At 47.9% G+C, this 13,461-nt stretch overlaps 1 protein-coding gene across 19 annotated transcripts in view; it reads left to right on the top strand.

Annotated features, from left to right (window-relative positions):
- The window catches only part of Rbfox1 (RNA binding fox-1 homolog 1), an 825,209-nt gene that overhangs the window by 749,720 nt on the left and 62,028 nt on the right, over positions 1-13,461 (top strand). For 14 of the 19 annotated variants that reach the window (XM_090324586.1, XM_090324598.1, XM_090324597.1 and 11 more), the window contains one exon: positions 11,865-11,945. The exons of the other annotated variants lie outside the window; for them this stretch is intronic. In XM_090324586.1, coding sequence (XP_090180712.1) covers positions 11,865-11,945 — 81 coding nt within the window. The remainder of the gene's footprint in view (positions 1-11,864; positions 11,946-13,461) is intronic. 19 annotated transcript variants of the gene reach the window in all.

Raw genomic sequence — 13,461 nt, 5'->3', positions numbered from 1 at the left:
TATAAGAGAGAGACTAAGAGTCACAATTCCTCTCAGCCGCCTCCTATGGTTCTATTACTGCTCAGCTAAAACCAATTAATGAAGGAATGCAATCATTCCAGGCGATTCCAATCACTTTAATTAGTCAGGTGTTATGACTGGCTGTACCTAGAGAAATTGTAAGGAGCCTGAACAACCAAAAATCATCCTTATGAACTATTCTAATAAATTCTAGTTGTTACAATGTTTTTTTAAATGAGAAAACCAGGCACCAGGTGGGAGCCACTTAGGAGGCAGAGATCTGAGAATCGAGGTTCAAAGCCAACCTGAGGCAGGAGAGCCCATGAGACCCTATCTCCAATGAACCACCAGAAAACCAGCAGTGGTGCTGTGGCCGAAAGCGGTAGTGTGCTACCCGCTTTGAGTGAAAGAGCTCAGAGACCTCATCCAGGCTGAGTTCAAGACCCACGACTGGGCAGGGGGAGAAGAGAACGGGGGTCATTCACAGAACCCCAACACCTGTGCTTTATGTTGCTGACGCTGGCGTTACTGCAGATAACTAGATGCTCCTCTTCCAGAACAGCATTTGTAGGCAGATGCCAGGAAAATCAGACAAGTACGGAAATGCCACCGCCATTTCCATACTCCCTAACAGTTTCTCTGAGAGATTTACTGACCCAGAAACCCTCAAGAATCCAGCCAGCTTCAATCCCATGTTTCAGGCACCTGTATGTCTAGAAGGAGATAGACAAAGTTAAGCTCATGTCTGTCAGTGCATCCACTTGCACCCTCAAGGACAATAACCAAAGCCATGCATTTCCATGTAGGACTGAGAACTTACGTAGCATCTTGAGTTCCCATATATACATACATAGAGAGAGACACACACATACATGTAAGTACCTATACATATCTATACACACATATATATATTAAAGTCTGGGTTTATCTGCAATTTTGAGAGTACCTCAAAGCTGAAACAAAGACCTTGTCATTGATTTGCTTTGGATATTTAGTAGGCCAGCCCCGAATCTATCCAAGATAGAAAAGCTAGACTTTATGGCTCATTTCTATATAGAAGATGGTATGTTCATGACAAATTTCGTAATATTCCCGCAACCTAATTATTGATTTTTTTCTGAAACTTATGCAGAATTAACCATCCAGACGCTGATTGTCTGTCCGAATGGGGCATGAAAAGTTCACATATTTTGTAAATTAAAATCAATATTTTCAATCTCTCCTAAAGGTAATTTTCCTAATTTAGTGGACTTTTCCCTAACATTTATTTTCTCTTTTAATTATAAAATGGCAAGTTATTGATTCTTGTAGGTAACCTTTGCATGCCCTGAGTGCATTTTTATTGCTAACACAGGACGGTGGGGAGGTCGTGAGTATTGCTTAATGAGGACCTTTAATTACTAGCTGAAGAGTATTAATTTGCTTTGATAAATTATGACATTTACTCTCCCCCCCAGCCCATACATATACATTTTGGCTGCTGTTTTCCCTGAAGTCTCTTCTAGTCAGACTTAGATGAACTCTTTCAGACTCTTATTTCACACCAGCCTCCAGAAGACTATCCCAGGAATGAATGAATGAGAGTGTGTGTGTGTGTGTGTGTGTGTGTGTGTGTGTGTGTGTGTGTGTGTCTTCTCCCAAGAAAATTGGTTTTCCTATGAAGTTAAAACAACTTTATTTTCCTATGAATATTCATCTTTAGACCCCCTTGAGGCTTTGTGTTAAGTCAAATGATGGTTTGAGAAACCAGTTGAAGAGCAGGAGATCTTTTAGACTTCAGCCAGCCTCGTGTGTGTGTGTGTGTGTGTGTGTGTGTGTGTGTGTGTGTGTTTGGGTGTGCACGTGTGTGCGCATGTGCACGCATACATGTGCCAGTATTGGGGAGGTTTAAATTTAGGGCCTGGGCACTGTCCCTTAGCAATTTTTTTGCTCAAGATTAGTATTCTACCACTTGAAACAGAGTTTGTTTTCCCCTTTGAATGGTTAATTGGAGATAAGAGTCTTTCACGTTACCGCCCAGGCAGTCCTCAAGACTCAGCCTTGCATCTGGCTTGAAGTTCTTGAGTGCTAATTATAAACTGGGTTTCCTGGAATGAAGAAGGCTCAAAGGAGGGTTCTCATTCCTTTTCTTCTTTGTCTATTTTGATTTTTTTTGGGGGGGCAAGGGGGAGTCACGCCTTGTAGACACAGGCATAGTCTTCCCGACAAAACAGTTGATTTTCAGCACTTGGACTCTTCATAAGTGAGTAGGACAGAGTAAGAATAATGGAAGGTTGTACACAGTTGTCCATGTACTGCTGATAAATGGCCCATGGATCTGTTTCTCGATTGCTAGTGAGAGACACATAGCAGAACTTTTCACTCTGCTCATCCTGCCAGCCTGCTCCTTGCTGTAAGTACACTTTCCATCAGTGGAGCAGTTGCACCCATTTTGGGGTGCAAACATCCCCAGCATCAGAGGCAAGATTGCAGTCCAGTTCCAGTACTCCATGACCAAAGCTACTCACAGACCGCCTGGTGAAATGTGGATACAAGTAGGGGTCAGATTCCCCAAGACTAGAAACATTCCGTTCAAGTCCCCTCCGGCCCCACCCCGTAGGAAAGAAATAAGGAGAAACAGAAACATGTTCTCATTAGCAGGAATTCAAGTGGTAAGAGGCTGGGAAAGCCTGAATGGCTGACACTTCCAGTTCATGCAAGTGTCTGGTTTGGGGGGAGGACAGGGGTGGAAGACGTCCTAACAGAGAGGCTTGCCTAGTGTACAGAGGCCTACTTGAGACATGGCCGGGTCTTGAAACACGGGTCCCCTTGGGGTTAGAGAAAGGATCAGGGAGAGCAGTGAGGGCAAGAGAGCTTCAGGGACTGACTGTCCAGTCCAATCCATGGAGTTCGTGTGACCGCCACGGTCACCCATTGAGAAGCACGTGCCGGCGAGACACTGCGCCTGACCTCAGCCATGGCAAGCTAAGTGAGGCGAGAGCAGATGAGATCTCAACAGAAAGCTCAGGCGAAGGTGAGGAAGGTGATCCAGCACTCCATGACTGTCCATCTCCTCAAGGGCAGCTGCGCTTGACCCCGGATTATCTGTACAAAGATTGGGGTTCTCTGTGGGTTTTTTTCCTTCGCCACTATGAACCGTGAGCCTCCTGTCTCCAAATGAGATCAAAGGCCCATAGCTAGAGGCCTCCTGCCCCATGGCTCCTGTAACTCACACTTCATGGAGTCCAATCCAGTGTCCTCACTTTTCAAAGGACTTCTTTCCAGGTTGTTTCCTGCAATTTGAATATAAGAGCATGACAGACACATCGTGGAATAGACCTAGATGCCTGTGGCACCTCAGGAGGCTGAGATCTGAGGATCTCAGTGCCATCCTGCATTCCATTCCAGGCAGGAAAAGTCCACTGAGACTCTCGGCTCCGACTGACCACCAGTGGCGGAGCTATGGTTCAAGTAGTAGAAATCCCCCATCCAAAAATAAAGGTAAGGGACAGGGTCCAGGCCTTGAGTTCAAGCTCCAGTTCCCCCCCCACACACACACGTACACACATACATGTACACGTACACGTGGAAGAACTGCAGTTCTTAGAATCGCATTTGTTTTATCTTGGGTAGCTTTGGGGTTGGGATTAGGGTAAGTGCCCTGAGTCCTGGAGAAATTGTGCTGTTCAGGATTCTGCCTGATGGAAGGACACGGGGAGGATTTCTAAGGCCTTATGACCTAAAGCGGAGCCAGCTCTTGGGAGACCTCCACGGCATCTGCCCCACCCCAGGGCTGGGTCCCATGGGAAACCCTGGCTGGAAGCAGCCGCTGCTCATGCGCAGTGACCTTCCCCCGGCTCCATGATGCTTTCCTGCAGTTTTCACACTTGCCAAATCCGACTGTGGTGCACCTCAGTGAACTGGAACAGAAGCTTCTAGATTGAAGTCCCCAAAGCAAAGGATTTTCAGCTTGCAAATGTTCCACTTGGAAGAGTTTATCTCATGCATCTGTTTACCTTAGCCTCCAGTTTGGGTTCCAATTCATTTTGCTTCTGCTTTCTCCTCCTTACAGCTGTCTGATCAGATATTTTATTCCATCCCAGCCCATTTTGTGGGTTTTTTGTTTGTTTGCTTGTTGTTTTGTTTATTGGTGCTGGTCTTGGGGCTTAAACTCAGGGCCTGAGCACTGTCATAATCTTTCTTACTCAAGGCTCTACCACTTAAGCCACCACCCGACTTCCAGTTTTTTGAGTAGTTTGAGTCTCATGGACGTTGCTGCTTGGGTTGGCTTTGAACTGCAGCCCTCAAGTCTCAGCCTCCTGAGTATCTGGGACTTACAGGTATGAGCCGCCAACCCCCGGCTTCCAACTATAATTCTTGATGACAAACTAGTGCTTGACCAAAGTTACTATACAACCTGTTTCCTATTTGCTTCAAGTCTCTTCCTGAGGAAGTAAATTTCTGGAGATTTCAAACATGAGTTGATTGGATTCTTTCAAAATGTTTTAGCTTGTATTTGCCTTTCAATTACAAACTCGGCAGCTCTGCGGATAATTCTGCTTCCAAAATTTATAGCTACTATTATTTGCCCAACCAATTAAGTTGTTGTGTAAATAGAGACAAATTGTCCAGAATACTACTTAATACCCTGGGTATTAATTATGTAGATATTTACCCTCCAAGTGTAAAACAAAATCATCCTCATCCTTTTTTTTGAAGATGTAGGATTGAAGAAAAAACTATCATATAATAGAAGCTTACTTAGGATTCTCTTCCTCTGATGACAGTATATTCATAGAACTTGCACGGAGCTGCTACAGCCCATTACAGTAGAAATATTAGTTTATAAAAAATTAATAAAGCCAGTAGAGAATGCAATTCCATATCTGCATTAGCCAGTCACATCGAAAAACGAGCCAGAATTAATTATACTCTCTATGCAACATTCTAATGAGTTTTTCATTAAACTGTATACCATTATAAAAACTAAACAAGGATTATTAAAAGAATAAAACCCGTGCCTGGGTTTTTTTTTTTGAAGGCAGGGAGGAGAGATTAAATTAGTTAATGGAATACATATTCAAATCTGACATGAAGGTTAATTGACATACACTTATCATTGTAGTAAGCCCTTATCATCTTAAGTCATGAGCATCTGAAATATCACTGAGATTTTTCTCTGGAGCGGAGGGGAGATGGATTTATTTCTGTGTTTCTAATGTATGTTTGATGTACATGTGTGAAAGACTGAACCCTGTATTCGCGCTCTATCATTTCTGAGGATAATGTTTGCTGGCGGACGCATTCTATTTGGCTGTCAGCACATAGCGTGTGTGTGTGTGTGTGTGTGTGTGTGTGTGTGTGTGTGTGTGTGTGCGCACTCACGTGCACGAGTGTGCACATTTGAGGTTTCAGTAACTTCATCCCCTGACTTTTGGAGAGATTCAGTGTTGAGCTATAGTTTCTGCCTTTCCCAGTGTGTATGGGGTGAGGGAGGCCAGGATTTCCAACTGAACCTGACAAGAAAGGCTTAGAGGAAGCAGTTCCCAAGGAATCCCACACCTCAGCTCCTCAGAGATATCCAGTGCACAAGTTCTTCCCTCCCCCTCCCCCTCCCTCCTTTCCCCTCCCCCTCTCCCCCTGCAGCAGAGGTTACTAGCCTGTCTTCTGGAGCAGGTGGGCGGGGCAAATGGGAGGCTGGCTGGCTGGTGGTTAAAATGCAGCATGGATTGATTGGCTTCTGGTGTTTACCCAGAATGCCCTGTGGGGCCGAGCGTGGTCCTCACCCGCCCGGCTCAAAGATACACTGGCATTTCCATTTCCAGCCACTCAACTCCCAGTATCCGCCAGGAATTCCCAGCCCAGGGTCTGTTGGGTTAGCATTTTGTTTCTGGGCAAGTGAAACTTCAGGCTACCTTGCAATTTGCTCCCCCAGTTTTAAAGAAGTGAGGGGTGGAGATGAGGGTAAGACATCACTGTGCAGCCCAAGGTGCCTTTGAACCCTTGCTCCTTCTGCCTCTCCATCCCAAATCCCTGGTGATTCGATTGTCAAGAGCAGGTTCCAGTTGAAGGCGGAGTATATTGCGGGGCCTTTTCTCAAGATATCCAGTATGAAAACTGTTATTATGGTTCTGTGTATTATCTGATAGCATTTTTAAATTTGGGTGTAGGGAAATAAGGATACGTCATTAAATTTTTTAAACAGCAAGTCACAAAGGAGATTAAGTTGTACAGAGACTCTTGGAACAGTCCTTGCAGTTCCATACAGCCTAAAACTCTGTCAAAATAAGAAGCAGAGACAGGGAAAATACACACACACACACACACACACACACACACACACACACACACACACACAGAGCAACTATAAAACAAGACACGATATATTTCTTAAGAATTATGAAAATCAACTTACAAAAGTGAATTATTTACATGACAGATTCACTTCAGGGCCCCTTTAAATATGGAAATATACTACAATTAACACATGATTTGGTTTATAAGAATTAAATGAATGTTTCCATGCAACATCTGTGCCCAAACAGAACTATCCTTGTACTGAAATCAGCTCTTGCGTAGCTCTGCAGAAAAGTGCAGCATTCCGACGGCCATCAAAGCAAGCACTCAGGATCAGCTAGGGACGCATTCCTACACGGATCCTCGCCATGTTCGTCTGATGAATTCAAAGATGAGAGGCAGGAAAGTAGCTCCCGCCCCTCTGGGCTCTGGTGGATAAACTTGGCCCTCTAGACCTTGTATGGTCCTTGGTGGGGACGTGTGTGTGTGTGTGTATGCGCGCGTGTACATGTGCAAGCACATACTGGCTAGCAGAACACTGTATCACAGTCTAAGTGTTTTCTGGAATAGAAAAATGTGTCTTCTCAGATACCTGGAGAATAATAATAGTCCAAGAGATGTGGACAAGATCGGATATTCCCAGGCCTTTCTCCCCGGTTTGTAGATAACTGGCATGAGTGATCGTCTCTGGGCCAGTCTGTGTCACGTCTCTTCTTCACAGGACACAGGACATTCTGCATGGCGGCCTTACCTTACCTCTTGCCTTGGAATGTCTCTCAGGGGATGGCCGTCTGAATTTTCAGAGGATGCAGCTGCATCCGAAACAGAGGGTGGAGATGTGAGCTGTCTTCCTTAGGACAGGACACCCAGAGCAGCCTCCGGGATTGTGCAACTCATGCTTTTGTACTACTTCCAGAACTGGGCAGAGTTGCTAGCGCTAGGAATGAATGAATGAATGAACGAATGAATGAATGACTGCTTTTGTTGATAGTGCTATAAAGGCAAGGCCAGAGTCCACTCACTGTGTGCAAACTGATAGAGACCACGGGAGCCCGGAGCTGATGCACGTCAATTGCTGGAGCAGCTGTGCTCAGACTGTGATTTCTCTTCTGGGTCTGCAGAAAGCTTGCGATTGAGCCCTTGAGCTCCACCAGGTGCCTCTGCCCCCAGGGCTCCCCAATTTCCTGACTAGAAAATAGCCAAGAAGGTGCCAGCCTGGAAGTCTTGTTTGCAGGGATTCCTCAGCGCTGATGGACTATGGGAGGCTGGACTTCATAGCCAGGAGATGTGGGGAATGGGGGACGGGGTTCCTCTATGGCCTTTCTCAGAGCAGGTCCAGGTGTTCAGCCCCACCCAGACCTGCAGAATCAGGAGGTCTGGAGTGGGTCCAGGGGTCTCAGGATGCAGGTGATAATGAGAACTGGGGGGGTCCATCCCCCCCAACTTTTCCTGAAGTATGGTTGCTTTTTTTTTTTTTTAAAGGAGTTTGCAGATAGATTTCAGTTTCAGCAAACTGTTTTTCACTGGCTCATAGCTTAGTCTTACTTCCCTGATCATTTTCCTCCTTTATTATTATTTTCAGAATACTGGGGATTGAGTTCAAGACCTAGTACTTGATAAACAAGCAAGTGCTCTACAGCTTAAGATACTCTCACAGTCCTTTTGCTCTTCCTTTGTTTTTCAGATAAGATCTCTCACTTTCCTGAGCCTCAGGCTAGTATCCTCCCATCTCTAACTCACAAGGGGTGGGGTTCAGGCAGCTACCATTATGCCCCGCCCTGCTTCTGTTTTAATTCTTTTTTAAAGCTTTCAAAAACAAAACCCTCTACAATAGAAGAACTGAGCCATTGACACAGTGAATAATGGTTTAGGGACTCAGTGATTTGCTTTGCCCAGAGAATGATTTGCCTCTTGGATAATAAAGCTTTTGAAAGGAAAGAAGGATATAGCGTTGTTCCAGATCTCTGCGAGTTAGAAGTGTCTGTGGGAGGAAGCTGTGCCTGATGTTAGAAGAGGAAGAGGGAAGAGCAGGGAAATAAACAGACTAGAGTTTCCAGGGGGGAAGGAAGTCAGTCTGAGTCCAGGTTCATTACCTGCGGGATGGCAGAGTGAAAGTTAGAGATGCCTTTTTTTCCCCTTTAACTTCTAGGTTTCTCTTTGTCCCTCAGAGGTCACCTTAACCCTAGTGAAGTATTTGGTTGCTCAGCGAATGTGTCAGCCTTCAGGGCTTTCTCTTGCTCAGCTGCTGGGTCTAAGCCAGCTCGGATCTTCCTTGGCTGGCTTTGGTCTGTCTTGCACCTCTGAGATGCTCACTACAGGGCCCGGCAGCGGATTTGAGATCTTAAAGAGCTCCAGGAGAGAAGAAAGAGCAAATGAGTGTCTTAGACCTTCCCTGTGTGAAAGGCGTGCAGATGCCTGCACGAGAAGGCCCCTTGGAGAAAGCTGGGTTGGAAGATAGCACCCTTGCTGAGGCAAAGAAAATTCAAAAGTAGTTACTTTAAAAGGAAAACAGTTACAATTCAACTGCGTGGGTGAATTCCACCCAGGGTCAGGTATTTTTCTCGGTGCTGTGGATGAAAGTGTGTGTGTGAGTGTGTATGGGAGAGGACGGGGTCTGTCGCTGCCTCTGGAAGATTCTGGAAAGTGGAATTATATGAAAGTAGAATTATATATTTTTAGGCTGTATGATAACTTCCTAAAGAATGTTATTTTTTTAAAAAAAAATCTTAGAAGAATCATTAATTCACTCCTTCAGAGTGGGAAGAGAGGAGGTCATTTTCAACGGTGCAAAGAGAGACAGGTGAAAGCTAACGTTTAAAGTCAAAGTGTGTGAGCCCATGTAATAGCAAGAAGGCCCTCCGCTGGTTTAGTCTAACACCAAGACCTCTGATCAAATCACAAGACTTCCCAGGAGCTATGTGGAGAACCAGGGAAAGACGACACTGACGTTGTCAAGGCTATCTTGGCTACACATGGATGGGTTAAACTGACCCTTTTGCCGCCCTTTGCTTCCAAGGACGGACTGACTTGTTTTTGTGGTCCGTTGTGGGGCTTGAACTCGGGCCTGGATGCTATCCCTGAGCTCTTTTGCTAGTGTGGTACCACTGTGAGCCACAGCCCCATTTCCTGGGTTTCCTGGGGTTTTTTTTCTCCTCGTGGTTAATTGGAGAGAAGAGTCTCATGGACTCTCTTGCCCAGACTGGTTTTGAGCAGAGATCCTCAGATCTCAGCCTCTTGAGTAGTTAGGACGACAAGTGTGAGCCACCAACTTCCAAGGGGTTTCATATGCAAGGACATAGATGCTGCGAGAAGAGTCAGGGTGGCAGGCAGGGTCCACAGAGATGAAGGCACCTGGTCTCTGAGAGATGGGAGCAAGACGCATGGTTCCGCTCAGGAACTCACTGGGGGCTGTGTCGATGCCGTGTTGGGAGGGTCCTGGAATGAGCCTATAAACAGTTTTTTATGAGCATTACTGCCACCGCTACACTATTGACTATTCTGCATCCTTTTTGAAAACAAATACCCATTATCTGCTCCTGCCTGCAGTGCATGGAGATTACTGGGGGTTTTCCTCTGCTGCTTTGTTGCTGTTGAATTCAAAAGCTGCTTTTTAAAGCAAAGATCACACAACACCCAGAGAACAGGCAGCGTGCAAATTAAATTAGAGGATAAAAACCAAGTCTTGTGGCAGTTGTAGAGTTTGTTCCACCAAGGTCAAAAGCACTATGTAAAGTTTGGTTTTTCTTCCCCCCCACCCCCCGCCCTCTTTGACAATACAAAGAGAGCATTCTAAGAGGTTATTTCCATCCAGACCTTCAGGATCCACTGCCACAGAGGAGTCAGAGGCAGGGGTTGCCAACGTTTCGCTTTGTAGGTGTAATGAAGGATATTGAAAATAGACCCCCGTGTTTGAGCTGTACAAAGTGGATTTTTTCGCTTTGCTATCATTAGATGATTTCCCTTTTGAAATCCAGACACTCATTTGAAAAGTAGAGTGCATAAGGTGTCGCGTTCGTCCAGGCTTGCCAGGGTCAGCCTGCCACTCTCCACAGGCCCCAGGGGTCAGTTTCCCTCAGATGGCTAGCACTGAACACCGCCACCGGCAGGCCCGTGCGGGTATGAGGGGTACTTGAGATCGCTGCAGCCTGTGTTCGCGCCGGCCGGCTGGACAGTGGGAGAGACGGAAGGACTGGACTCCCTTTTGCTTTTCATTGCCACAGCTGTGTCAAATCCCAGAATGCTCCCTGAGGGCCAGCGGAACCCCACTGTGTGCAATTTCCAGAAGATTGTAGAAAGAAGAACCGAGAACCACTGGCTTAGCAAAGGTTGAGTGTGATTTGGAGACCAGCACAGAGTCTCCTCTATGGTGTGGCTTTGTGTGTTGGTCATGGCAGGGTCTCCTGCTGTAGCTTTGGCTGGCCTTTGCACTCCAGCCTCCTGCCTCCCCCTCTCACGTGCCAGAGGACCACGTCTCTCTTAACCGGTAGGAGTAGCTGCGGGGCAGGGAGGGGCACACAGGTGGCAACCCCCCTCCTCCCGGTGGAGAAGTGGACGGAGGTGTTTGGCGGGGCTATGGGGGGAAGATTCTGTTCTCATCGGGTCTTTGTTTTGACTGGAAACAAAATCTAGAGCAGCACAGGGAACGAGGAGAGGTGGATAGATTGGAGGAAGAACTTTCCAGTGCCCCTCCCGCGTGATGTCTCTGTCAGGACCCAGAGGAGGGTGGAATTCAGGTGAGGGTAAGCCGGGTCTCTGGGGGAGAGTTTTAACCTGGGTCTTGACCCTGGGACAGATCTGGAAGGAGGGCAGGACCGTTCCCCAGGGCGTGCTCTCCTCTGGGGAGAGCTTAGCAGGTAGGCTTCTTTTGCCTGTGAGTCCTTGTCACTGCAGTGATAATGGTGGAATTCCAAAATAAATGGAGGCTGTTGCTCTGCAGCAGGCAGGGAAGAGATCAGAAACTGCGGAGGGGAAGGGGGAAAGGGGGTGTCCACCATCCCCCATGAGCCACGCAGTCCAGGGCTAACTGATGCCGGGTGTGAAGACAAAGGCCTGAGGGTGTGGGGAGCGCTCTCTCTAAACCTACCACCATGTACATCTGTACAACTTTAGTGATTTATTGAGCGATTACTACGTGCCAGGTGTGGCTGTGGCCACATCTGTCAGAGGTAGGTATAGTGGACCCTGTGTCCAGGTGAGAAACACTGGAGCACGGAGAGGTACAGTGACTTTGTCGAGATCACACTGCCAAGGCTTGCTGGGAGTCAGTCTTACTGTCTGGGTCTTTTGGTGTCTGGTTCCTTCCATTGCTGCTCTGAAACTGGACCCACTGATCCCACGTGAAAAGTCCATGTGCACTTGGGGGAAGCGGGCAGTGGGTGTCCAGGGTGGATTTGCATTGAGTTCCTTGGGCTCAAGCAAAAGAGGGGTGCGGGGTGTCTCTGTCTCACGCTGTGGGATATGGCTGTTTCCATTTCTCTGCCTCTTCTCGTGTGCATGGCGGTGGTCTGGGAGATGTAGCATACCTGTTCCCAAACCGGATACCATCTCTCTCTTCTCTCCTCTCTCTCTCTCTCTTTCTGTCCTCGCAGGCACGGTTCTGTTGTGCCAGGCCAACCAGGAGGGATCTTCCATGTACAGTACCCCCAGTTCACTTGTATACACTTCCGCAAGTAAGCCCGCGGCCCTGGCTCCCTTTCTGTTTTTGTGCCTTGATCTCAGCCCATCGCCTTCCTTCTCCGCCATGTTCAGTCTCTGCTCCTCCCTTCGTCCCCTGCCCCCCTCCCAGCCCCCCCCCATGGCTCGCTGGAAGGTGGACTTTCCTACAAGCATGTCCTTTCAACCTGTTGCCTCAATACCTCTGCCTGTACCCCCATCTGCATCAGAACCTCCCCACTCGCTGGGGTGGGGGCGGGAGGGAGGAGAGGGGAAGGGAGGGCAGAATGCCAAGAGAAGGTGGGAAGCTAGAACGCCTTGCTTACCGTCTGATTCCACTCTGCACACCCTTCTGAACGTACTTTAAGCCTGCGAGCGATTGTGGTGGCACCCGCCAATACCCTCCCCCAGAGGGGCTTCCCGAGAGAAGGGCCCAGGCCACGGCTGCTGGGCCCCTGGTTCCTCTGCAGGGCTTACTCTCCTTGGTGGGTAGCTGTAATGAGAAGTACTGGACACAGAGGGAGCCGGGAGAGACATTGGGTTTTGTAAAGGGCACTTTAGTCACTTCAGTCTGTGTGTAAATAGACCCAGCAAGTTTTAAAGGCAGATGTTGGCCTGGACAGATGGAAACTGGCCTGCGTTCCCAGGGCAGATGGGAGAATTAAAGGTCTGTCTGCCCAGCTCTCTCCACACCAGGGCGTCTCCCAGTCACAGCCGAAGCTCCATACGTGTAGTCCTGTGGGGTGTCCACAGCTAGCCTCCAGGGGCAGGGTTCAAAAGTGAGCCTCGGAGAGGTGCAGGGTGGGTTTCGGAGGTGACAGAGTGAATAATGCACACAGTCCTGCAAACCCAACCCCCACGGGTGAGGCTGAGCCAAACCAGAGCTGCCCCGGAAAGCAGAATCACGATGGCAGCCAAGCCAACCCCATGGTGTCCTGAAGTCTGGACAGGCAGTGGAGTCTGCCAGGCAGTGTTTCATCATCCACAGAAGCTCTGGCACTGGTTAAATAGGAAACGTTTTATATTTTCCTTTGCTGTGTATGAGAAGCCAAAACCTAACACTGTAGGCAATTAGTGGTTCTTTCTGGATGTCTGGATACATACAGGGTCCCCTCGGGGCCCTGGGAATGTGCGTGCACCTGCCTCCTGAAGCTTCCGCGCATGTCACATCCTCAGCCTCGCTGTGGCTCGCCACGCCTGTGCCAGGTAGGTACTGTCACGCTTGTTTTACAGCTGTGGTGGCAGAGGGCTCTGAGAGATGAGCAATTCACCCACGGTCCCCCAGCCCGGAGATGGTACATGTGATTTTAATCCACCAGCGTGTGGCTGCCTTTCTCGGTGTATTCCATTCTAAGTCTAGACATTCTGTTTACTTGTCCTTCCTTTTTCCCTTTCCAATATTTTTTTGTGCCAGTCCTAGGGCTTAAACTCAGGACCTGAGTGCTTTCCTTGAGCTGGCTCAAGGCTAGCATTCTGCCACTTGAGCCACAGCACCATCTCCGGCGTTTTTCTATGGATGTGGTATCAAGGAAT

The sequence above is a fragment of the Megascapheus bottae genome, chromosome 36 (assembly GCF_031878675.1).
Source record: "Megascapheus bottae isolate mThoBot1 chromosome 36, mThoBot2.hap1, whole genome shotgun sequence".
Lineage (NCBI taxonomy): Eukaryota > Metazoa > Chordata > Mammalia > Rodentia > Geomyidae > Megascapheus > Megascapheus bottae.
The sequence above is the reverse complement of the archived record's forward strand: the minus strand, read 5'-3'. Positions and strand labels throughout refer to the sequence as shown.